This window comes from Helianthus annuus, chromosome 2, assembly GCF_002127325.2.
Source record: "Helianthus annuus cultivar XRQ/B chromosome 2, HanXRQr2.0-SUNRISE, whole genome shotgun sequence".
In the NCBI taxonomy this organism is placed as follows: domain Eukaryota; kingdom Viridiplantae; phylum Streptophyta; class Magnoliopsida; order Asterales; family Asteraceae; genus Helianthus; species Helianthus annuus.
The window spans coordinates 49,596,877-49,623,304 of NC_035434.2; the positions used below are offsets into that span (position 1 = coordinate 49,596,877).

Genomic DNA, 26,428 nt, shown 5'->3' on the forward strand with positions numbered 1-26,428 from the left:
CCCTACATGCTCCCCAATCTCTATGGTGCGCAACCTAGCGCATCTCCCCCTCGCCCGTGACCCCTGCGGAAACTGCAGGTACGGACATGCTGGCTCTCCCTCGTCCCCCACCTCTCCCTCAGCCTCCATATGCTCAATCTCGTCATCGGAGGAATCCATCCCTACACGTTGAACAAATAATAATATTAAATAAACAAATAATATTAAATAAACAAATAATATTAAACAAATAATATTATTAAATAAACAAATAATATTAAATAAACAAATAATAATATTAAACAAATAATATTAAACAAATAACAATATTAAACAAATAATAATATTAAACAAATATTAATAAACAATTAATAATATTAAACATTAAACAAATATTAATAAACAAATAATATTAAACAAATAATATTCTTAAATAAACAAATAAACAAATAATATTAAATAAACAAATAATAATATTAAATAAACAAATAATAATATTAATAAAAAAATACAAATAAACAAATAATATTAAATAAACAATTAATAATATTAAACATTAAACAAATATTAATAAACAAATAATATTAAACAAATAATAATAATTAAACAAATAACAAATTAAAAAAAAATAAACATGAACCAAAGCGCCCCGCTTTGGCCTCGGCGCGGCGCTTTGGTTCTTCATTCTGAAGAACAGAACCAGCAACGATCGATCTTACCGAACAAGCAACACAACAATCAACATGTATAGTCTAAAGAAACGATTAAGGGTGTGAGATCGCACCTTTTAGTGGTTGAAAGCTCGAAAATCTCCAAATCCGGCTCTAGTGTGTGAGATCGCACCTTTAGTGTGTGTTTTTGTGTTTGGGTGAAGTGGGGGAGAAGATGCCCCGCTTCAGTGTATAACGAGGGACCGAAGCGCCCCGCTATGGCCATAGCGCGGCGCTTTGGTGTCCAAAACGCAGCGTTATGACCATAGCGGGGCGTTTTGGGCCTTTTTTAAATTTTTTAAAATTATTTTTAATTCACAAACGCGTCGATAAATAGTCTAAATTTTCCGTTTTTTCCATTATACATCATTTTTTAATATATATGGACTATACTGCAAGTTCCGGATCAAATCGGTTACGTGTGATGTCTTATTCCGTTATCTCGTATCATTTTGGTTCGAAAGCACAAGTACTCTAGTGAGAAGTGTTATGTGTATCAGCCGCCTACCGTACATGAACATGACGTATTTTTTCATTAATTGTAGTATTATGATGTATATTGTCATTTTGGGTCGTACAAGTGCGTATTGAATCTGATTGGGTTGTGTCGGTGACATTCGGTTTTTAACGTGATGTAACGCGTATATTGAAAAAACACAAACGTGATTATTATTAAACACATTTAAGATACATCGTGAACATATGGGGTTACATTAAGGTCAGGGGCACGATACGTAAGCATTTCGTACGCGTTGATCTGATCCCTGTATAATGTATGCCAGGCTGCTGCGCGCTCTGTTATGTTCGCTGTCCAGAGTAGGTTTGGGGGAGGCATTGGATAACAACCTCCAAGCTCTACATGTATGAAATGCCCATCGTCGACGAACACAACCGCAACCACCAGGTGAAGTTCCTCAGCTTCGTTTGGCCCGCCCAGCAGAGGGAAAATTGTATCGCTCCCACGAATGTCGAAGGTGTGAACAATCACACCGTATCGTTGGGCAATAAGAAACCCTGTCTCAGGCATCGACATGTAATTTTCGATACCTGCTCGTCCCACCCCCTTGAAATCGATCCGTGTAACCAGTGCATCATAATGTCCTATGTTTTCCGGATCGAAAACCTGCCTCCAAAGCGATTCGTTCATACGTAACTCCTTTAGAAGTTGTTCCCGGATCATCAAATATGAATTTTGTTTCACTCCTAACCCAACAGCCACCGATCGAAACCCACAATGACCATCTGGTTTCACGTCCTTTATTCTAACGATGTATGGATGGATCACTTTGGGAATCTGAGATGCGTAGTTGCGGATCGCTATATCCGTCTTAGGACCTAGCTTGATATTCGGGAAATCAGGGTGTAGGTTGAGCGGTTTGGTATTCTTTTCTCTTCTAGAATCTTCGGCTGATATGTACGAGCTGTGACGGGGAAGATCGTCTGAGGCCTCGACCTAAGTTTCTTCTGACGGAATGTAAGAGCTTTTTCTAGCAGTTTCAACCTTTCTTTCTTCCTGCGTTTTCAATGTTGGGCGACCACGAGTTTTCTTCAGAACAGCAGGAGGTTTTTTGTTATTGTTCCCTGGATTGAGGATTTGCTGAAACTTTTCAAAGAAGCTCCTTTTCACTTGAGGGGGTGTTGGGTCGATCTGTTTTTTCAATTTTTCAAATACCTCGTCTACATCGATATCCTCTATGTTATTCCTTGCAGGCTTGAAGTCAAGCTTCTTCCAAAACACGTCTATGTGTGTGATCCGGATTTGCTGACCTGTGGATGAAAACAAATTAGGTGGCAAAATCATAACGAGAAAGGTCAAAAATATTAATTACCTTTATTTTCCAACTTTTCCAAACGACAGGCACATGGCAAACCACAGCTGGTAAAAAGTTGGCAACCACAGCTTGCACCGTAGGCTCTCAACCCGTCTTCCTTACGTTTTAGTTCCATACTCAAAAGCTCAATCGCATATATTGAAACCTTTCTGAGAATATATGCAAGCATGGGCTGATTCTTGTGGTTCGTCATCACTTTTCGGAGGCTTGTTTCAAAGCTACTTCTAATCTCGGCGTATTGTCTATCAGCAACATGATCAACATACAGTACAAGTTTATCCAGTGTGTTGTGATGACTTGGAAAGTGATTTTTTAATGTTGCATGCATGCCCTCAACCCTTTTGGTCGTAGTTTGGTGAAAGTTGATAGTTTGGTTAATCCAGCAAGATACAAACTTTTCACGGTACGGATCCAACCAGGATTTCTTCAAATAATCAAAAACCTCTAAAATTAAAAAACGTAAATAGTCAGTTTTTGTTATTATATAAAATTTGAACATAATTATGTAAGAAATACTCACGTTCACGGTCAGCTTCTTTCAGCTGTGCTTCAAGGTTTTCCAAGTTATACCTGTATATTTCCTCGGTCGTAGACTCGCACAATGTCCAAAATGTACGTATGAATTCTTTCCACTCCTTGTCAGAGAATTTCTTCTTGCTGTTCTTATTAATATTTTGTTGAATATGGAACCGACAAAGATACTTATGCGCTTTTGGAAAAACTTGTTCACACGCGTTCATTAGCGCAAAATCCCTGTCTGTTAAAATCACGCGCGGCTCCATACATCCTACCAGCATAGACTTGATCCTCTGCAACACCCATAGGTAGTTCTCTGACTTCTCAGCGGAAATTACCGCACAAGCAGCCGTAAACGATTTGTTTGTCGACGTCATGCCTACGACCTGAACAAATGGCAGGTTGTACATGTTCGTTTTGTAGGTGGCGTCAATCATTAGCACATGTGGGAAGGCACACCACATAGTGAATGATTTTTCGTGAACAAAGAAGACGTCTTCAACTTCGTTCGATATCTCATTCGTGCGCATGTAATAAGTGTAATTTTTTTCGATAAGAATGTTTTCAAGTTTTTGCATCAGAGACTTACCGACATTTTTTTCGGCGTTGATCTTCTGAACAGCGTTGTGTATATCTTTCGGAATAAGCTTTCTAGCCGGATTGTTTTTTGTCAGCGTTCGCCAGATACTTTGGTTGGGAATATCTTGCTCTGCCAACTCCTTAACCAGTTTTTTGTCCTCCGAAGAAAGCCTTCTCGCATACGCGTGACCCTCGAAGTTTTCAATAGGAGTGTGGTTATGCTTCGCCTTCGTCACCTCGATCCTCCAAACACTTCCGGATGATTCCGAAAACCCGATCATCTCGAACGGGCAGCCTATTTTCTTGCTACCCGTTTTCCTCTGTGTAGCTATACTCTTGTGCTCCCCACCAAAAGTACATTGAAACCAAATCTTGTAATTCTCTCCTCTTTTATTCGACCTCTTAGTCACAATGAGGTAACCATTGTCTTTTGTCGTGTCTTGTACCCAACGCACCAACCCATTACGTGACGAAAAGGTCTGCGTTGTATCAAACGAAAATGTAACCGGGTAACAACCTTCCTCGTCAACAGACACATCCTCCGGCTCACCATCATCACCGAGGTTCGAATAGACTTGATGTTCAAAGCTCTGTTCACAACCGTAACTCTGGTTTGGATAACACTCCTGCTGTACAAAGCTTTGCTCGCCACCGTAACCGAAATTCGAATAACCTTGTAAGCTCTGTTGACAACCGTAACTGTCGTTTGGATAACACTCCTGCTGTACAAAGCTATAGTCGCCACCGTAACCGAAATTCGAATAACCTTGTTGTGCGTAAGGGTCCTCCAGAGGGGTATTCAAATCCAGCTTCACCGTGTTATCACGATAACGAATGCCAGATACAACCTCTGTCTCCCTCAAGTTGGACGACACCGGTTTCTCAAATGAGTCAGAAATAGCGGTCCCCTCGTAAGAATCAGGAACAACTGACTCGTCATAATATTGACCGAAAAGATAGTTGCTTAACCACAACATCGTTTTTTCAAAACATGTAACTAATAGAGAAAAGAAGATCGACAAAAAACAAATCGAATGATGAATGTCGAGTCTGTGCAGGGATTTAAAGGCAGCATTTGGGGTCGAAGCGCCGCGCTTTGGCCATAGCGCGGCGCTTAGGGTTCACGGGGCAACTGAAACCTCGTACACCTTTATGTCTCTGCATGTCAGTCAGTCATTCAAACCTCGTATCACCTTTTGTCGACCTAAGCGCCCCGCTTTGGCCATAGCGCGGCGCTTAGGGGTGTGAAAATTATTTTTGGCGTGTGTAATTAGCATGTCCCGATCTTATTCGTTCATTATTAATGGGCTACAATGAGATATGATTTAACGGTTTATTAATATGAGGAAAACAATCAATAAGCCAACTTACATGTACATTTTGTTTGTGAAAAGCAAGATAAACAAATAGATTTGACTTTCTGTCTGAAGTAGGCTTGAGCCCCACAAAAAGCCTATATAACATCTTTAATGGGAACCCCATCTAGAACTAAAAGCGGTTCACCTGCATACATCAATAGACATATCAAAATTTCCATGTACTCAAAAGCCTAACATGTATAATGTAGATGTTTCACTGTTTACACACTCATGCTTCAACAAAGAAAGTATCATGAATCGTAAACCTGATTAATGAAAAATGCTTTGACAATAAGTTTCAATAAAATATGCTGATATTACCACTCTGGTATCGTACAGTTGACTCAGGCCTTAGATAATTTTCACAATCGTAAACGTGATGAATAATAACATATCCATTCACGGTTCAAAAGCTTGCACAACCGCTGATATTAATCGCTCTGCAACCTGAAAAAATATTAAAATCAACAACTTATAAAGCACACTAGGCTATATTCAGCTGTAAAGAGAGGTGGCAAAATGGGCGAGTCGGGTGGGTTGGGTGACGGGTTAAAGTCGAAACTACTGATTATTTAGTGCAGATCAAAATAGGTTTCGGCTAGTTGAGTCTACTCACAAACACTTTTTATCCATTTCATATTTCCTCTAAATTTAAATCTTTTTGTAAATCATTTGACCCGTTGACCCGTTATTGATAAAACATAACCCAAATTGACCCATTTCTTTCAATGCGGAAAGAGAAGTCACAAAAAGCACAAGACATTTGCGCAAGGGCAGCCATGTAGCCTTGCATGGCATCAAGGCACAAGGACGGTCTGAAAGGAGCCTAGACTAACTTAAAACATGTCTAAAACCACGATAAATGGTCTCTCTATACTGTGGGCCTTGCATAAAAAAAGATCTCGCTTCTTAAGCGCCTCCTAGACACATGGTTCACCGTTTGCGCCTTGAGTTCACCAAGCACCTTCCTCCTAGGTTTAATTATTCTCTTGCATTCCTAAAACCCAGATATATTCAAAGTTATTCATGTACTTAATTATTCTTCTAAGGAAATTATAGAATATAAATGCCATTGTGTATTACTAAACTTATAATGCACACTATTATTCGTAATTTGAATTCAATATCCAGGTAGGGCTATAATTATCAAATCAGACTATTGAAATAAGTTTAAAGAACCATACTACCTGAAATACACTTACCATGTTCCGAAGATGCACAACACTAGTAGATTGACCATTGAAACTAACACCTCTTGCTTTCTTTTCCGGTTGCTGCTTAGATTCACTCGCATTGTCAATAACCTTTGCTCTCTTATCCGTCGTCACCGTCAACGGATTGGTAATCCCCTGCTCCTATTTACCAAGCCCTAATTGAACAGATCTTTAATAAAATAGATTGAACTTGGATGAACATTTTGAAACCCTAACTGAACACATCTTTAATTATAATTTATAATTGAAGATCAAGAACTAATAAATTGATTCACAGAGTAAAACTACAAACTCAACAAAGCCCTAAATCATTCATACCTGAGCACAAATACGAACCGCAGCTTTGAAAATAAAAGAACTGTTAAAATAACTCCATCGAGCTGGTGGCGGACGAATCCTGCAAGAGTTTTCTCCGTAGTTCGCTCTTAGTAGCTTCTCAATCTTCCAATTATTTTGCTCAGTGTTGCTTATGTTCGTTGCTGCTGAAGATGAAAATCGTAATTTCGTGTGTGATTGAGGAGGAGTTGGACCGATCGCTACGAGCATGTAGTACACGAGAGCAGAGGTTGATTTCAGCAGAGTTCCGTCGAGATTCGTCGTGACTGACCGATGGTTGATGGCGGAGGCTAGGGACCACAGTGACTTTCCAAGAAGTTTCAACAAGTTGCTCTCATTCAATTTTTTTATAAGGATTGCAGTCATTTTCCAAGAAGTTGGACTGATTCGAATTTCTTCTAGGGACAGTGATTTTCCAAGAAGTTTCAACAAGTTGGTCTCATTCAAATTTTTTATAAGGATTGCAGTCATTTTCCATGAAGTTGGACTGATTCGAATTTCTTCTAGGGACAGTGATTTTCCAAGAAGTTTCAACAAGTTGGTCTCATTCAAATTTTTTATAAGGATTGCAGTCATTTTCCAAGATGTTGGACTGATTCGAATTTCTTCTAGGGACCACAGTCATTTTCCAAGAAGTTTCAACAAGTTGGTCTCATTCAAATTTTTTATAAGGATTGCACTCATTTTCCAAGATGTTTCAACAAGTTGGAGTAATTTAAATTTCTTATGGGGACTGCATTCATTTTCCAAGAAGTTGGATTGATTCGAATTGCTTCTGGGGACCGCAGTCATTTTCAAGAAGTTGGACGGATTCAAATTGCTTCTAGGTACCACAATGGACATGTTGAAAACTAAAATATATATTAGATCAACACTTATAGCTAAAAGTGTCTCAGCAAGACTTGTCAGTGCTTGCTTCTTCCTCTAGAATTTAAAGAGCAAATCATATCTTTAATTGATCATTGATCAGATGGGTAAGCTATTTGTTTGATTTGGAATGCTAGCTCATGCATTCTGTAATGCTTTTAAATTCTTGGTGATTGTGGTTCAATTTTAAGTCATTCAATTGTTCAATGCTGCTGAAATTGATGTCTTATTTCAGAGAAAGAAGCCGAAAGTTACACCACCCAGCTCATAGCAGGGGATGGTACTTTTAATGCAGACGGTCTTGATAATTTTATCAAACAAGTTAAACTTGAAGAATGTGGACGTTCATATGCGGTTGTTGCTGTCATGGGTCCACAAAGCAGTGGTATGTCTAGTTTACCACATTCAAAACTGAACTCTTTTCATGTATTTCTTAAATTTAGTATATGATCTTTTTTACTAACATTTAAATTAACAAGTTATGACATTAATGTGTCTCTTATAGGGAAAAGCACACTTCTAAATCTTCTTTTTCATACCAAATTTAGAGAAATGGATGCTTCAATGGGAAGGCACGCATGACTTAATAAATGTGCTATTATTATTGTTGTTGTTGCTGCGTTTATTGGCTTGCAATAGCTCATTTCCATGTTACTCTTACCAGGAATCAGACCACCCAAGGTATATGGATAGCAAGATGTACTCGCATTGAACCTTGCACTATTGTAATGGATATTGAGGGAACAGATGGACAAGAGCGTGGAGAGGTTATTCTGAATTATCATTTATTTTCATATTTTTATATTTTTCAACACAATATGTTTTGCGACTTTATTGTGATTGTATCTTCTTTGTTTACCCTCATTTATAAAGACTTAATTACTTGTCTAGGATGATACTGCATTTGAGAAACAAAGCGCGCTTTTTGGGATTGCCGTTTCAGATATAGTGATTATAAACATGTAAGTTTTGCAGCTCCAGATACTCTTGTTCCCATCTGAATTCTTTCTCCACTTATGTTTAGTCTCCGGATATAATCGTGTTACATAGGTGGTGTAATGATATTGGGCGTGAGCAAGCCGCAAATAAACCCCTTCTGAAAACCGTGTTCAAGGTACATTATCTATATTAATGATTTATCCACTGCTTATCATCTGTTTGTTAATATTATGGCTAATACTTTTCAGGTTATGTTGCGTATAGGTAGTCCACGTAAAACAACTTTAATGTTTGTTATACGTGATAAAACAACAAAGGTAATTTCTGTCTCTTGTACCGTATGTTAGGGTCACATAATCTGATTTGGATTTGATTTAAATCGTTTTATTTCATGTAGACATCTCATGAAATCCTAGAGTCTAAATTGAGGACAGAGATCAGAAAGGTAACCTTTTTTTCTTGTAGTCATGATCATAATATTGGACTCACCACTTTGGTATTACTCTCCCCTAAACAAACTAAGATTTAGAGCTGTAGTGTGAAATGATACCTCCCTTGTGTGTCAAAGATGTATAGACGGGGTATCTCTTTGGTACACCCGTATTTATCACCCATCCAACATACTCATCATCATCTTTGAATGGCACCCCTATAATTCAAAGAGAACTCCTAACACCCCAAGCTGGATAGGGCTAATGTGTCTATTTAACAATAACTAACGATAAAATTTACAACTTTAAGGATACCAATGTATTAAAATGTTATTAGCACTTTCCCAATAGTCGTGCATGAAAAATAAAAGCACGAATGGGCTGTGCTCGGGAACGGTCATGCATGAAAAATAAAAGCACAAATGGGCCTCACTACAAGCAACTGGGCGGCGCCAGCTGTCGCCGCTATTGCCCAGTTTTGTCGCCACTATTTGCTTTTAGCGGCAACGTGTGGCCGCTAAAGGGTCGTCGGTATTGATGGGCCGCTATTACCCAGTGTGTCGCCGGTAAAGTTCGTTGTCGCCTCTGTTGACCTTGGTGTTGACGCCGCTAATGCCTTTTAAATCCCCAGCCGTTAGATCAGGATAACGATCAACGACTGGGTTTGGATTCAGAATTCAGTGGAGGACGTTGGGGTGTAGCTTCAAGTTAGGAGAAAGTGGGGTTAGTTGAAATAATAGGTCTTTTGTATGTTGAATATGGTGTCATGTAGGCTATATATAGCCTAGTCTTTTCATGAATGGAGTGTGGTTTTTGTTTTGGCAGTATCCATTTAATTCTTTTGTTTGCAAAATCACAAATCAAAACCCAAAGTTCTCATTCTAAAGCTTATGTACGTGAGTTTGACCGAGTGTTAAGAGGGGCCTGAAACCAACAGTGTCGGGAGAGAGAAGCGAGACTTGTAAGAGAAAGAGACTTGCGCGAACAGTGTCGGGAGAGAGAAGCGAGATATATTAAGAGGGGCCTGAAACCAATAGTGTCAGACTCCGGGACGCGGATCGACCAATACCGGCGATATTCGGCCTGTCGCCGCTAATGGTGTCGCCGCTAAAAGTGGTTATTTCTTGTAGTGCCTATGCTCGGGGCAAATATAAGGAAATAACTAAAAATACCATAAGACAAATTAGGTCAATAACAAATCAAGTAATAATACGTAATAATATTGAATCGTATGATAATCATGTGTAAAATAATTTCTATAAATAGCATATCCGAAAATAAGATATAAAAATAAACATGTGGAAACACAGCTAGATATTATGTGCACTAATGGGAGACAGAGTATGTACAATTAATACAAAACATGTATAGATAATCATTAACAAGATATCAGAGTATCAAAATAGCGGAAGTGGTTTATATAATTTATCAAAAGGCGAATATATATAAATATATATAGCCTATTTTCTTGTATATTATCTATTTGATTTATTAATCCAACTAATAAATATTATCAATCAAGATCAAGGTTATACGCATATAAACAAATAAATAGAAAAACAACCATAGTGGGTTTTAGTAATCAACCTTTGACGACTACACCGTGATTGTAACATGCGGGTTACAACGAATCCTCGCTAGTAGGAAGTTCACAACGGAGCACGAGATACCCAAAGGTAGAACCGGCCAAGAAGGAAGTGGCGGCGGTGCTTGGTCGAGGGCAGGTTGGCGGCGGCCCTGTTGATGCGATCGGTCGAAACTTGGGAGGGAGGCTAGGGTTTTGTTTTGATAAAAAGTATGATTAGGGTTTGCAACCTAATCTCCTTTTTATAAAACATAATCTTACATTAAGCACTTGTGATTATACAATTAAGCCTCTTAATAATAATTTAATTAATATTAAGTCCCTCGAGTTTAGACTATTATTATTTCACAAATAAAAACCCACCTACTCATGAACATATACGATTCGTGTACCAACGTGTAACTCTTCGGATCGTACCGAGTTTGTTACATTGACTTCAATTACAGTTGGACATATACATATTTCCAACAATCTCCCACTTAGATGATTTTAATTAAATGAGTCAACGTGTGCAGAGTTGGACGCCTAGCTGCATCGCATTGCTCCTAACACGGTATGACACTTTATAGTCGTCAACTAGTTCTTTGAGTTCAAGTACACTTTACTTAACTAAATACTGTAGCCCTAATATTTCTATCAATAAACCCCTTTTGTATAGAACATTCGTTGATCATAAGACATGGATTATTCATTCTTATATAGTGATCAACTATTCTCTATTCTCGTCTTCAATTCAAAGTGGTCTAACGAACTACTTTTAGTCCTAGCATGGCCACGCGTTTAATCCAGTTTGAGTTAACGAGGGCGCTAGAATGTCTAAACTTCTAATCCTATAGAAGTACATAATTCTATTAGCGTCATACAACTCCCACTTAACCTTGGATTTCTCCCAACGCTACCCGGATTACTATCCATGTTTTAGGACATTCTTAGATAACATCAAAGATTGTCTTTGATCAATGTAGTTTTATATGTGCCTAAGGAAAAAGGACAAATTGAACATATCAATATCAAAACATCTCATGACTTAGATCCATGGAGATCGTTTTGAAGCGAGTCACATCCAATATCATTCACTAGTGATATCTATGAATTTTGATTCTCAATCCCTTGAGTTATACATCTCATGAATACAATCATCTCAATTCACAATAGTCTTACATTCAAATTCATTCCCATTTAATTTGATCGACTACGGATATTTTAGAATACGCTTATTCAAGGATTTAAACATACAAAATAATGAACACAGTTACAAAATAAATAAACTTGCATTTAACCAATAAATCAAACAACTACTCAATGTGAATGTTGTAGTTCAAATGTAACTGTTATAGATCATTCCCACTGTCTAGCAAATCTAAGCTCTATGTTTTCAGCATGCTCCTCATGTTTCGCTTGAGGTAAAAGCTTAATAAAAGGGTCAACCAGATTTAGATCAGTATGAACTTTGTTTATTACGATGTCTCCACGATCTATTATCTCTCTAATATAGTGGAATTTTCTGAGTATGTGCCTTGTGGTTTGATGTGACCTTGGTTCCTTTGCTAGAGCAATGACACCAGTGTTGTCACACAACATCTCGATCGATTTCTTTATGCTAGGCACAACGTCGAGATCAGCAATGAATTTCTTCATCCAGGCAGCCTCCTTAGCAGCATCCGATGTAGCATTGTATTTTGATTAACAGGTGGATTGAGCAACCACACTTTGCTTCGAGCTCTTCCAAGTAACAGCCCTACCATTCAGAATGAAAACATACCCCGTCCGTGACCTTGAATCGTCACGATCAGTCTGAAAGTTTGCATCAATATAACATTAACTGATTGCTCCTCATCCAGTCCTCCATTTATTAAGAACATGCCATTAGTCCTTCTTAAGTACATAAGAATGTTCTTCAGTGCAGCCCAGTGACTCGAACCTAATAACCGCTTTGATCTATCTCTATAAATCTTTATTCCTAGATTATAAGCGACTTCACCAAGATCCTTCATTGCGAAACATTTACCCAACCCAGCCTTAACATCTTTTAGCATAGGGATATTGTTTTCAATGATTTGTATGCCATTTACATACAGAATGAGAAAAGTGATATAGCTCCCACTAGATTTCTTGTAAAGAGACGGTTCATCTTGGTTTTTAATAAAACCAATCTCTTTGTTTTTCTGATCAAAACGGAGATTCCAGCTGCGAGATGCTTGCTTTAACCCATAGATGGATTTATTTAGTTTCCACACCTTATTAGGATTCTTTGGATCGACAAAACCTTTAGGTTGAACCATATAGACATCTTCATAAAAGTGTCCATTAAGGAACGCGGTCTTGACATCCATTTGCCATATCTCATAGTCTTAATACGCAACAATGGCAAGTAGAATTCTAATTGACTCAAGCATGGCTACTGACAAGAAAGTTTCCTCATAATCAATTCCTTGAGTCTTAGTGAACACTTTCGCTACAAGCCTTGCTTTGTAGGTTTGCACATTTCCATCCATGTCAGTCTTCTTCTTGAAGATCCATTTGTTTCCTATTGTCCGACATTTGGTAGGAAGATCAACCAAATTCCAGACTTGGTTATCACACATGGATTACATCTCTGCATTCATGGCTTCTTGCCATTTCTCGGATTCTGAATCCAAGATTGCAACTTTGTAAGTAGCAGGTTCATCTTCATCAATCATGAAGATATCATCATACATTTCATTTCAGGTGCACGAAGATCCCTAATACTTCTTCGAACACTTGGTGTTTCTCTTGTTTCTTGACTCCTCCCAGGCTAAACTTCAACAAGTGGATCAGATACTTCTAGTTCTGTCTGAACAACTGGTTCTGTCACTTGTGATTCTTGAATTTCTTTAAGATCCACATGGTTTTCTGCAATCCCTCTCGCTAGAAGCTCTTCCTTCAAGAAAGTGCCTCTGTGTTTAGTGAAAATCTTATTTTTAGTAGGGTGGTAGAAAAGGTAACCGATCTTTTTAGCGTATCCGATGAAAAACACTTTCTCGCCACTAGGATCCATTATATCCGAAGATTCTAGAGTGACATAAGCATTAGATCCCTAGAACTTAAGATATGATACTTTAGGTTTCTTTCCATGCCATATCTCATAAGGCGTTTTGTCAACCATCTTCGTTGGAGCTATATTCACAAGTCTTGCGGTATTTCCAGAGCATAACTCCAAAAGGAGCTTGGGTGGGTTTTTCGACACATCATTGACCGAACCATATCTAATAGAGTTCGATTTCTCCTCTCAGACACACCATTATGTTGTGGTGTTCCAGGTGGAGTGAGTTGTGAAACTATTCCATAAACCTTTAGATGGTCGATGAACTCCTGACTAAGATATTTATCGCTTCGATCTAATCGAAGCATCTTAAATGTTCTTTTTAGCTGATTTTCTACTTGGTTTTGATACTCCTTAAACTTTTCAAATGTTTCATCTTTATGCTTCATAAGATAAACATAACCATATCTACTTTAATCATCCATTTCTTGACATTGTTCTGAATGGACGACATACATCTGTATGTACAAGTCACAACAGATCATTAGCTCTTTCTTCAACACTTGGAAAATGTGCTTTTATTAACTTTCCACTTAAGCATGATTTGCATTTTCCAAATATTTTTGAACCCTTGGAATATAGGATTCCTGCGGTTTTGAGTTGTTTAACACGGTTCTCGCTTATGTGACAAAGTCTACAATGCCACATATACATATCATTAAAGTCTAACTCATAGATTCCATTGTTCAGTTTTGCATCAAAATAAAATATATCATTAAAATAAGCAGAAATAAATTCACCATTAAAACGATAATTGAAACCTTGTCCATGCAAAGCAGAAAACGAAACAATATTTCTAGTAACATTAGGAATAAAATAAACGTTGTTCAAAACAAGTTCTAAACCAGAAGGAAGTAAAAGAACATATTCTCCAATCACCTTCACAGCAACTCTTTGTCCATTGCCAACATGGACCTCCAAGTTACCTTGTTTCAGCTTCTTAATCTTTCTTAATCCCTGCAAAGCATTACAAATGTGAAAACCACATCCTGTGTCAAACACCCATGTTTTGCCAGAAAAAGAGAAGATTTCGATAACATATAAACCTGAGGACTCTCCTCCTAAAGCTTTGGCTTGCTTCAGTTCAACATTTATTATCATCAAAACCAACATATAAAATGTTATCCTTGACTAATTTGTGAAAAGGTATAAGATTTATATTATATTCAGGCACTAAAAAACATCTTTCAAAATTACATTATTAGAAAGTTTCACATTACCAATTTTGGTTACAAAAGCATTTGTACCATTAGGATGTTTAATTGTAATCTTGAATTCAGACACATCTATAAAATCACTTAAAACTTTATCATCCTTAACTATATGCTGGTTTGCCCCTGAATCAATAATCCACCTTACACTCTGTTAAACTTTGGACACACTATTGAAATAAAACATAGGTTCATAAAACACATTTGCACATAACAAATCACTACCTGATACACTACAGCTTTGTGGACCAACACTAGGCTTATCTCTTGTCAGACTAAGCAACCTGGTTATATGTTCACTAGTTAAAGAATTAACGAATAGATCATCAGGTTCAACAGAACAAGTACTATTATTGCTTGCAAGAACTTTCTTCCCTTGATTACCTCTTGGAGGTTTCATCCAAGAAGGGTAGCCTATTATTTGAAAACACTTGTCTATTGAATGTCCTATCTTGTTACAATGAGAACATTTCAAGTTTTGATTAACAACTTTATTACTTCTTTAAAACTCAATAGGTGGACCAACTTTTGATACAAAAGCCATAGTCTACCTTTTCTTAGAGCTATTATTAGAGTTTCTATGGCACTCTTCCCTCGAAACTATATCAAGACCCAATAAAAATTGTATGAGTTTTATCACATGATTAAATCTGTTAAACTCTCTAGCAGCCTCACAAGTACATGAAGGCAGTTGCAAGATTTGATCTAATTGCCTCCACATCACATTAAGTTTATGATAATATTCAGACACAGTTAGACAACTTTGAGTAAAGCTATTTATTTTCTGATACAAATAAAAAACAATTGAACGATCCACCTTATTATATGTTTCTTTACATTAGATCAAACATCACTAGCCAGTTTTGTAAAAACCTGACCCACATACAAGTCTACACTAATAGAGTTTAATATCCATGTAAGAACAATAGAATTACACCAATCCCATTGTCTAGCTAGCACATCATTATTGTCAGATTTAACACATGACTTATCAGTAAAACCTCATTTGTTTTTAACCTGTAAAGCTAAGTGCATTGTATTAGACCAAATCTTCTGACCCTTTCAATTTAGCAGACACAATTGTCAAGTTACTAGAATCAGATGGATGCAAGTACAATGGATCGCTTGCATCCAGCTTGCTTACTAAAGTCTCAGGAGTTGGATCACTAGATCCTTGTCCACCTCCAGTAGTAACAACAGGACCATTAACCATACTAACCCAACAACTAGCAAACAATTAATCACAGAAACAAGAAAAATAAAAAAAAATAACCACAACAAGCTAACACAAGACAGAGGGTCAGATCAGTGGGTCATCACTCAAATGTGCCACTGCAAACTGTGTCAAGGAAGCTACATGTAACTAAAGACACTACAGATAATGTAACACGGGTAACAACATAAGAATCAATCTCAATAAAAAACAACACACATAGTATACAACTAAACACAGATAAATGCAACAGGGGATGACCCACCCTGTGTCCCAATCACAAGAACGGCCCGACTAGTCCGCAATAATAATGCCTAAATGCAGAACTGAAAATAAGCAATACAAAAACAAGGAAAGATCTCACCAAGATTGCAAACCCAAGTCAGGGTTCTCCAAATCCGGTTAGGCTTTTACAATCTTCAGGGATTGGAACATAACCAGAGCGGCAGCTTCCTAGAATCCTCTCCAAGAAAACCACAGCACTCAGATCTGAAGTCGGCAGACTCAGACAAGGAATCAAATCCCTAGATCTAGGGTTTAGTATCTTGAACGGCACAAACTCCTAGGCAACTTGATCTTCAAGATCTGGAATCAACAGCAAGAATACCACCCAGATCCACCAGAAAAACACATAATAGAACAACAGATCTGACCAGATCTGGTCATGAATATGCAGCGGAACAAAGATCGAAGACTCAATGAACACCGACTAAACCTCAAGAGCTATCTAAGCTCTGATACCATGTCAAAATTGGTATCAAAGACAATAATCGACACAAAAAACCCAACCCAAAGATGATTTATTACCCAAAAGATTCAACGATTACAACAATACACAGAATATACAACCTCACAACTCTTTAATCTTTCCAACAACCAGATTATCAACAAGATAATCGCTGACTAGGACACCGAATCTGAGCCTAATTCCCTGATTCAAGATAAATCAGTGAAAACACTATGAAACCCTAGGAGCTTTCTAGAGAGAGAAATAAGAGAGAAGAAGACTCAAAAATATCTAAACAACAATTGCTCATGAAACCCTAAGCTTCACTTTAAATATAGCCCATTTGAAGTTCAGTTTGTTATAACAACTTATTGATATAACATCCGCATCTTTAGTCCACTATCGGCCCATCTTCTAGACATAGCATCAGCCCATCCATCTTCTAGACACAGCATCAGCCCATCGATATAAGAAGACTTGTTCTCCAGTTATCTAGTGTAAGTCCAAAATGAAAAATAAAACAACAAAACAAAATATATCAGGTTAAGACTTTTAAATTAAATTAAAAATATTTAACTGAGAAATATTATATATCTTTTAACAGTACTTCAGTGAGTAGAAGTTATTAGATTATTTGTAACTTAATAGCAATGAAAATTGCCACGTGTCATCTCTTTATGGCTTCTTCGACTTTTTTGGTTGAATGGACTTTTTAGCCGGTCGATACCATTTCAGGGATCCTGTTGATTTTGTAGAGAAGGAAGGCATACAAGGGTTCAAGTTTGTTTCATCGGTTAAAATAAATTAAGAGTTCAAGGAAAAAACCATAGGGACCAAACTCAATAAGTAATTCCTAAGAGTTCAAGGAAAAAACCATAGGGACCAAACACAATAAGTAATTCCTATTTAATATACCCCATACCATTTTATATCTAAATTTCATTTTTTTTTATTTAAAACTAATGAACGTTTCAAAACAAAAACAAATTTGTAAGCTAAGCTAATGGCAGACAAAATACTGTCGTGGGGGGCAAGACCTACTTTATTTTGCAATCTTTCGCCACCTTAAAAGGTTTGTAACACCACTGAACCACATTATTTGATACAATGTTGTTTGATGTAGATATGGGACTCTGTTCCCAAGCCGGAAGCCCACAAATACACCCATATGAGTAAATTCTTTAACGTAAGAACCAAGATATAACACTTTATTTTTTATATTTTATTTTCATGTTTTATTACAAAAGATTAGTACGCCTATCCACTTTACTATACTTCTCATTGATGGGATGAACAGGTTGAAGTTGAATTGCTCTCTCATTATGAATACCAGGAAAAACAATTTATGGAAGAAGTATGTATAAGATTTAATATTGTAACTAAGAACTTTAGTTTATCTTCTTTACAACATCTAGTTTCTCATTATCAATGTTTTGGGGGTCATGAAAGGTGGCAGATTTGAGACTTAAATTCAACCAATCTATTGCACCTGGTGGTCTAAACGATGATAGGAGAGGGGTTGTTCCTGCTTCAGGGTTTTCCGACAATGCACAAAATATCTGGAAACAAATCAAAGAGAACAAAGACCTTGACTTGCCTTCTCAAATGGTAAATGTTGTTGACACTTTCAGTAAGATCTGACATATATTGTATTTCTATATGTTGATTTTGTTTTTGTTTGCCAGATTATGGTGTCAACTATACGTTGTGAAAAAATTCTTGAAGATAACTATTCTTCCTTTGTTGTAAACTACAAGGTATATTTATGTTTTTATAATCCAAGACATAACATAACATAATATAGAAAGATTGAAACATACTGTTAGAAGGGTGTTATGTTTAGTAGTAGAGAAAGATTGGATCGATGTAACTAAAATCAAGATTAAAAATACCCATGGCATTATAGCCTAATGGTATATTGGTGGTGGGATAAGGCTTATGACCATTAGGTCATGGGTTCGATTCCCACAAAGGGGGTTTTCCCAGACACTACAAGAAAGGGAGGCTTTTAGCGGCGACACCATTAGCGGCGACGGCCCTTGTGTCGCCGCTATTGGTGGTGGGATAAGGCTTATGACCTAGATTTATTGGGTTTCCTCCTGAATTGGTGTATAGGCATTATTGCCTAATGGAGATGGATATGATCGGGTGGTTCTGCTGGTGGCACGATGATACTCCAGTGGTCCGTCAATGATTCAAATTTTCCGTTAAAAAAAAAAATCATCAAATTAATGAATGAAACGGCTTTTATTAATGATTTAGCTAACTGAAGACAACTAAAATCAATATATGATCCAATTACCAGGTATACTTACTTTTTATAATCCAAGACATAACATAATATACAGAGATTGAAACATATATGTTTAGTAGCAGAGAAAGATTGGATCAATATTAACTAATTCTGAACATAACTAAAATCAATATTAAACAAGCAATCAAATGATTGAAACACTTTTATTAATAATTTCGGAGAGGAGTATTTTATACCCACCGGAGTTGCACCGTCGCAACTTTTACATAATTAATGAGAAGGCATCGGTTTATTCTTTTTTACTAAATTTAATGAATTAACAAATCTGGGAGATTAAGCAACAACCATGATCTTTTTTTCTCAGATGACCCCTCAATCTTACCCAAGATTTCAAGTTAGACCACTAATATATATATATATATATATATATATATATAGGGTAATGCTAGACAAAAAACCCTCAAATTCTTAGAAAACTCTGGAAACCCAAATCTCCCCCCATTTTTACCCAACCTCCCGACATTTTTTTTTTTGAAAAAAATTACACATGTAATATACATGTTTTAGAGTGTTTTGGGCCAAAAAAAACAAAAAAGCGCCAAAGGGATTTTTTTTAAAAAAATAAACAAAATTCAGTGCCTAACATGTGTTAGACAAAAATGCTGAAAGTTGCTGAAATTTTTTTTTTTTTTTAAATTATCCCTTCGGCGCTTTTTTGATTTTTTTGGCCCAAAACTCTTAAAAACATGTATATTACATGTGTTATTTTTTTCAAAAAAAAAAAATGTCGGGAGGTTGGGTTTTCTAGGGTTTTTTATATAGATAGGGTTTTCTATCTAGCCCTACCCTATATATATATATATATATATATATATATATATATATATATATATATATATATATATATATATATATATATATATATATAGAGGATGGATCATGAGAAAACTAGTTTAAATGAGAAAACCAAAAACTAACTAAAAAAATCTAAAAAATACCAATTTTTTTTTTTTTTACAATTTTTTAAGGAAAAATCGCTACTTTTAATGTATGGAAAAAAATTTAAAATTTTTTTTTTGTTGTACTGCACATGTGCACTAATACGGAAAGCCTAAACCACTTAACCCACCCCCCACCCACACCCCCCAAAAACCTAAACCCCCCCCCCACCCCCACCCCCCCAAAAACCTAAATTCACCCTCCCACCAAAAGCCTAACCCCCCCCCCACCCCCCACCCCCCAAAAAACTTAAACTAAACCCTAAACATAAACCCGAAAAAAACCTAAACCCCCCACCCCACCCACCCCCCCCCTCCAAAAAAAAAAACCTAAACCCCCCTCCCCCCACCCCGCAAAAACCTAAACCCCCACCCCCCAAAAACCTAAAACTAAACACTAAATATAAACCCGAAAAAAACCTAAACCCCCACCCCCCCCCCCCCCGCCCCCCCAAAAAAAAAAAAAAAAAAAAAAAAAAAAAAAAAAAAAAAACCTAAACCCCCTCCCCCATACCCAAAAACCTAATCCTAATCCTAAACCTCCAAAAAAACGAACCCTAAAAGCTAAACTTGACTCAAAAAGCTAATTTTAAGCATGTAATGCAATTGTACTACATGTTATATTGCACATGTGCACTACTATAATAATAGTGTTGAAAACAAGACGAGACCATAAATCTTTTTTTATGTTATAGAAAATATGCTCGAATATACTTGAATGAAAGATAAGAAAATTTGTGATCTTATGGTGCCATTTTTGTTTTAAAATGATAACGTATGGAGAAATGGGAAATGTTTGAAAAGTTATATATTTTTTTCCAATTTTACCCCTCTTTCATTAAAAGTCACCCCTCCTTCGTTAAAAGTCTCCCTCCCCCTTCTTTTTAGTGGATTTTAGTTAGTTTTCTAGTTTTCTCATTTATATTTAGTTTTCTCATGATCCTCTCCCTATATATATATAGGGTAAAGTTCTTGTACAAATAATCTTAACATACTAAACATACAAATTGAAGGAAAACTCAAAAAGACAAGGTGGCATTTTTGTAATTATCAATAACTATCAAAGTTACTCTACAAATATATCTAAAAAAACCTAACCACTCCCCCCACCCCAAAAAAAAACCTAAACCCCCACCCCCCAAAAACCTAAAAAAAAACCTACCCCCACCCCCAAAAACCTAAAAAAACCTAACCCCCCCCACCCCCAAAAACCTAAAAAAAAACCTAACCCCCCCCACCCCACCCCCAAAAACCTAAAAAAACCTAACCCCCCCCCCCCCACCCAAGCTAAAATGCTAAAAACTAAACCCCCAAAAAATCTAAAAAAAAAAAAAAAACACACAAATTATTTTATTTTATTTTTTAACATTTTTTATTAAAAAATCGCTACTTTTAGTAGCAGCCAAATTTTTTTTTTTTTTTTTTTTTTTGCTAACGAAATGTAGCGATTTTTTAATAAAAATGTTAAAAAAAAAATTGTGTTTTTTTAGGTATTTTTGGTTGTAACTTTGATAGTTGGTGGTAATTACAAAAATGCCACCTTGTCTTTTTGGGTTTTCCTTCAATTTGTATGTTTAGTATGTTAAGATTATTTGTATTTGATCTTTTGCCTATATATATATATATATATATATATGTGTGTGTGTGTGTGTGTGTGTGTTTTAGGTTAAGGTTGTCAATATCTTTGGCGACATGTTACTAACTAACATATAAGATACATTATTTTCATAAGTTTCAAGTAAATAAATTAATGTTGCAGGATTGGCTTCCAGGTTTCGGAAAGAAGCTTAGTTCACTGCTTGAAAATTGTTTGTCCAAGTGATAAATTTTTTTTAATTCTACAATTACAACATTCATATCTTTGTTGCCGATATTTAGATAATTTTTGTTTTCAGTTATGATCAAGAGGCTATGGGCTATGATGCTAAAGTGGTATCTGAAAAAAGAAAGCAATTGGAAGAGAAAGTGGTGCAAGTAATGTTTCATGTTTCTTGGCGAATATGTTCTGCTTTATTATGTGTAGTATTTCCTAATTGCTTATTTTGGTATCTTGTATTACATGTAGCATGTTCTACCAGTCTACAAACTGATGTTTGAACAGATACAATTTGAGGCAGTGGATAACTTCAAAATAGCACTTAAGGATGCCTTGGATGAAAAACAGGGATTTGCTCAGGCAGCTCGTAACTGCAAAACAAAGTCGGTGGGACGATTCAAGGAATTATGTGAAGGTACCGCTATCTAGTATCATTTTTTCAAAAACTACTTTTTCCTTCTATATTCTGTAAATATTCATTTTTGATTCTGAAATTGCAGATGCCAACATTAATCAAGCTAATTGGGACTCTGCTAAAATGAGGGATAAACTTAGCCACGATTTGGACCAGCATATTGCTAAAGTTCGAACTGTCAAAATAGATGAAATTACTACACTTTTTGAGGTAAACAAATAATAGAAGATACAAAGTCGTTTATAGTTATACTAGAGGCATAATAATCATGTTATACTGGGAACTAATCACTTAGGTATAGAATAGAAATGGAAAGACGAACAAGAAACAGGTCGATTAAGTACAATTTGGACAATATGATGAAGTGCAAAGCTGGAATCTGAATCCTACAATTATTAGATATGTGACACCAATTCCAATTGTGAAGCTAACCCTAATATAATAAACCGAATACCTAGGAATAACCGGACGTGAACAAACAGACGAATCCAAGCCATCGGTCACCCAAACTGTGAAATGACTAGTAAATAACCTAGTAATCCCAATTCGTCTCCTAATTTGTTATGAAAAGATGCAAACATTACTTAGTTAATTTTCAATGGGTTTAATTTAATTTGTATTATCTCTAGTTATAATATCTAGACCGAAAACCTACCGATTAACGATCAAATAATGATTTAAATGAATCCAGACCAGACAAACAAAATCATCAAAGAAAACCAATAATCACAACTAAGACCAGTACACAATCTCATAATCAATAACATAATCATAATTATAATAAATCAACACTATTTCTATTAGGTTATAAATCAAATCTGAAAGTTAAAACATCATTCAAAGTTCATCTAAATCTAGTTAGTTATAAAAGTTTAGCTACGCATAAATGAGAATGAAACAAAACAATAAACCAAGTTAGGGTTTATTTTTAACGAATAAAAATATTATTAAGCTAGTAGACTGCTAGCTTAAATTAATTAGCAAGTGTGCCTGTCTGGCTAAATATTCGGTTCATCGCCCCGCCCGTGTTGCGGGGCGATAAATCAAATATTTCTTAGTTTAATAACATGTAAGCTTTTATTTCGGTTACCTATACATGCTACTTATAACACGATCTCAAAAAAAAGATATATCGAGTCAACCAATTAAACAAAACACTACTATAGTTTTGCTTAAAAATAACTAAAACGATGACAAACATGTAATTTAGAGCTGGGGGCAAAACAATAATTCAGAACCAATTAGCGAGTGTTAGACAACTGTTTGGCACAAATAAAAACTATATTAAGTCAACCAACTAAAATAAAATACTAACGTAGTTTTGCCAAAAAAAAAAAAAAACATGGCAAAATTGCAATTTTGAACCGGGGTAAAATCCCAATTTTGAAATGGAGACAAAATCATATTTTGAACTCAGAGCATAACCATAATTTTCTGAACGCAAAATCATAATTTTTATCTGGGGTAAAACGAAATTCTATTTTGAACTGAGGTGAAATCGTAATTTTATACTGGGCATAAAGTGTTAATTTGGCAGGACTATAACAGGGGACAAAACCATAATTTTATTTTAAATTAGGGCCAAAATCGTAATTTTTAACAAAGGTAAAAATCATAATTTTAAGCCGAAGCAAAAATCGTAATTTACTAGGACAAATGAAAATGCTTGACACTATTCCCCATATTTCTTTTGTAGTTATAGATAACTACTATATGCTAAAAAATAAAAATAAAAAAATTAACAAACTTGTTACTTGCGGCCACCTTTGGCTAATAAGAAAACAAAACTATTCCTCATCCGGGGAAATGTAGAAAAAGTATATCGTACATTATGGCTTAACGTACTGCACGTACGACAACTTGCGTGATTTGTTTTATAACATGCGTGATTAATGTTTTCAATATGCGTGATTATTGTGTTTCAACATGCGTGATTTTGGATTTTTGAGTTATAACGTGCGTGATTTTAAAATGAACATGCGTAATTACCTGTAGTACGTGATGTACGTTAAGCCGTAATATACGTTATGTAATAGTAGTAGTAGTATTAAAAATAATAATAATAATAATAATAATAATAATAATAATGATAATAATAATAATAATAACAATAATAATAATAATAATAATAATAATAATAATAATAATAATAAATGAATAAATAAATAAATTCCTTTTGTCAACCTACAATTGCACCTCATAATCATAAACTCCTTTTCTACCCATCAGGTCCATTTAGTGAACTCATTAATCTATGGTCACCTCATGTTCTTTTAGTCCATGTTCACTTTATTGAAACCCAAATGGTTATATGATGGTCCAAGGCCAACTAGGTTTAATTCTCTTGTTACAAATGTATATATAGACCTGCACATCAAATGATCATGGAATTTAATGAGTCACATATTATATAGCTTTGAAAAATTGAAAGCATAAAAATGTGATGATGATAATTACGATAAGTAAAAGTAACTAATACTAATATATGTAACATCATATGAATTTATTAATTTAATGGTTTATTTTTTCAAGCTCTTCATTTCATAATGTAGGTCTGGCTAAGGAAGGATCTAGTCGCCTAATCCTTGTATACAAACTAACCCGGTTGTACGGAATCCAACCGAGATAGCAAACCGAGATAGAACACGTAAATAAACGACACACAATATTCAACGATTAACACCTCTGTATTAATACTATGAAAAAGTCAGTTACAATGCAATGTTTACAAATGTGCTCTGTAAACTCTCTCTCTCGTGTGTGTGTTCTATATTCTCCTTGTGTTCTCTAGTCTATTTATAGTCACACATCACATCAGTAATGACGAAACGTAATCGGGACACGGCGAAACACATAAACATCGACGAAACAAGATATCAAACGACGAAATGGAATCAAGTCGACGAAACAGGACTTGTTTCGTCGACAACCTTTCTTGTTTCGCCATTATGGGCTTAGGCCCAATAGTTGAGGCCCATCCTTCTGTTTCGCCGTCTTGAATTCAGCCCAACGACTAAGTTCAAATCTTTTGTTCTCTTGGCCCGCTTGTAATCTTGAAGCACACGACGGAGGAATGTCGTTGCTAAGCTGAGCCACGTCAGGTCGAGTCGCGTCCACATATCATGTATCAACAAACTCCCCCTTGGACGCTACTCGCGAGATTCGCCTTTGATGTCTTCTATGTCGGAGGATCTTCAAAGTCTTCACGTCTTGAAAGCAGAATGTGTATCAACAAACTCCCCGTTTCATGTAGGAAGTGTGTTGACAAACTCCCCCTTAACATAAGCTCCCCCTTGAGTTATGCTCGTGAATGACTTGATCATTAGTGTTTGAGATCCTTGTGGTATTGATGATGGTCAGCGGCAACTCGATCATCTTCATCATTTGAGTGCCTTCACGTCGTATCTTCATTCCGAAGCTTGTCATCGACCATGTTCTCCTTTCCTTTAGCATCTGCACATGCAAGAAATCTAAACGCGTAATGAGAACAACTGCTTGGAATATAGTTAACATAAACAAATGACACACGTATGACCATATTTCAATCAACTACCGTTCGACATTTTGAAAGTTTAACAAATTTATCAATTTCAGTTTTTAACTTTCAAAACTTGCAAATTTTTTACCGTTTATGAAGATTTAGTGAATTCGGTTTTCAATCAGGTTTCAGGCAACGAAGACTCGAGATCCAACATCGTACAATCGAAAATAAGATAAAAATAAAATCTTTTTGGCTTTTAGAAAGTTTATATTAAAACACACCTAAAATCCTTTTGGTATTTATGAATATTTCAAATGTAAAGACTGAAAGCAGTAAATAAATATTTACGGACATTCTTTTTGCGAGTTTCGAGGGTAAGAGAATCATATCAGTGTACGGTCACGCCAAAACGCTCTTGTTGTTCAATTAGTTAACATTAAGATAAGCATCCTATAACAATTATCGATATTGTTGTCCACTTAAGCTCAACTTATCAGATGTAATCATGGCGAGGGGATACGTTAAGGTATGATTTATACTTACCGACCGGTGTTCATCCACATCACGACACATTCCCGTATCAAGGTATGCACGAGAGTTCATCTTACCGGTGAGTATACCGATTATCATCTGTTTGACCGTATATGATGTGAGATTCTCACTTATTCGGATAACAACTCCACGGTCATCCTTTTTGCATTTGAACACCCAACGGGTACCAATCTTCTTGTAACCAGCAGGTTTCTCTACGAGTTTCCAGACACCAAGCTTCTGGAATTGTTGGAGTTCTTCCTGCATCGCTTCAACCCAAGAGTTATCTTTCATAGCTTCTTTCCAAGTTCTTGGCTCTTCCTGTGAGACATAACACGCGAAAGACCAATCATTTTGTTGACCAGATTCTCG

At 36.1% G+C, this 26,428-nt stretch overlaps 2 protein-coding genes across 5 annotated transcripts in view; one reads left to right on the plus strand and one right to left on the minus strand.

Annotated features, from left to right (window-relative positions):
- Positions 1-4,932: 4,932 nt before the first annotated feature.
- Positions 4,933-6,932, minus strand: LOC110913617. 4 transcript variants are annotated; one of them, XR_002578412.2, is made up of 4 exons: positions 6,507-6,923; positions 6,177-6,329; positions 5,296-5,421; positions 4,933-5,119 (listed from the first exon to the last, which is right to left on the minus strand). XR_002578412.2 is itself a non-coding variant. In XM_022158449.2 (3 exons), the coding sequence occupies exons 1-3, from the start codon at positions 6,888-6,890 to the stop codon at positions 5,374-5,376; spliced, it is 585 nt and encodes a 194-aa protein (XP_022014141.1). In that variant the 5' UTR covers positions 6,891-6,923; the 3' UTR covers positions 5,126-5,373. The 4 variants fall into 4 exon arrangements, 2 of the variants coding, with proteins under 2 accessions (XP_022014141.1, XP_022014134.1); XR_002578413.2 differs by having other exon boundaries at positions 6,177-6,343; positions 6,507-6,904; XM_022158449.2 differs by lacking the exon at positions 4,933-5,119 and having other exon boundaries at positions 5,126-5,421.
- A 286-nt stretch (positions 6,933-7,218) lies between these two features.
- LOC110913611 (protein ROOT HAIR DEFECTIVE 3) overlaps positions 7,219-26,428 on the plus strand; it is a 29,349-nt gene continuing 10,139 nt past the window's right edge. Inside the window, exons 1-16 of the mRNA XM_022158435.2 lie at positions 7,219-7,498; positions 7,627-7,776; positions 7,897-7,963; positions 8,056-8,158; positions 8,283-8,353; positions 8,442-8,505; positions 8,579-8,647; positions 8,728-8,775; positions 17,685-17,747; positions 17,859-17,915; positions 18,011-18,169; positions 18,247-18,318; positions 21,573-21,631; positions 21,709-21,787; positions 21,879-22,044; positions 22,130-22,254. Of these exons, the coding sequence (XP_022014127.1) occupies positions 7,495-7,498; positions 7,627-7,776; positions 7,897-7,963; positions 8,056-8,158; positions 8,283-8,353; positions 8,442-8,505; positions 8,579-8,647; positions 8,728-8,775; positions 17,685-17,747; positions 17,859-17,915; positions 18,011-18,169; positions 18,247-18,318; positions 21,573-21,631; positions 21,709-21,787; positions 21,879-22,044; positions 22,130-22,254 (1,356 nt within the window). The 5' untranslated portion in view covers positions 7,219-7,494. The remainder of the gene's footprint in view (positions 7,499-7,626; positions 7,777-7,896; positions 7,964-8,055; positions 8,159-8,282; positions 8,354-8,441; positions 8,506-8,578; positions 8,648-8,727; positions 8,776-17,684; positions 17,748-17,858; positions 17,916-18,010; positions 18,170-18,246; positions 18,319-21,572; positions 21,632-21,708; positions 21,788-21,878; positions 22,045-22,129; positions 22,255-26,428) is intronic.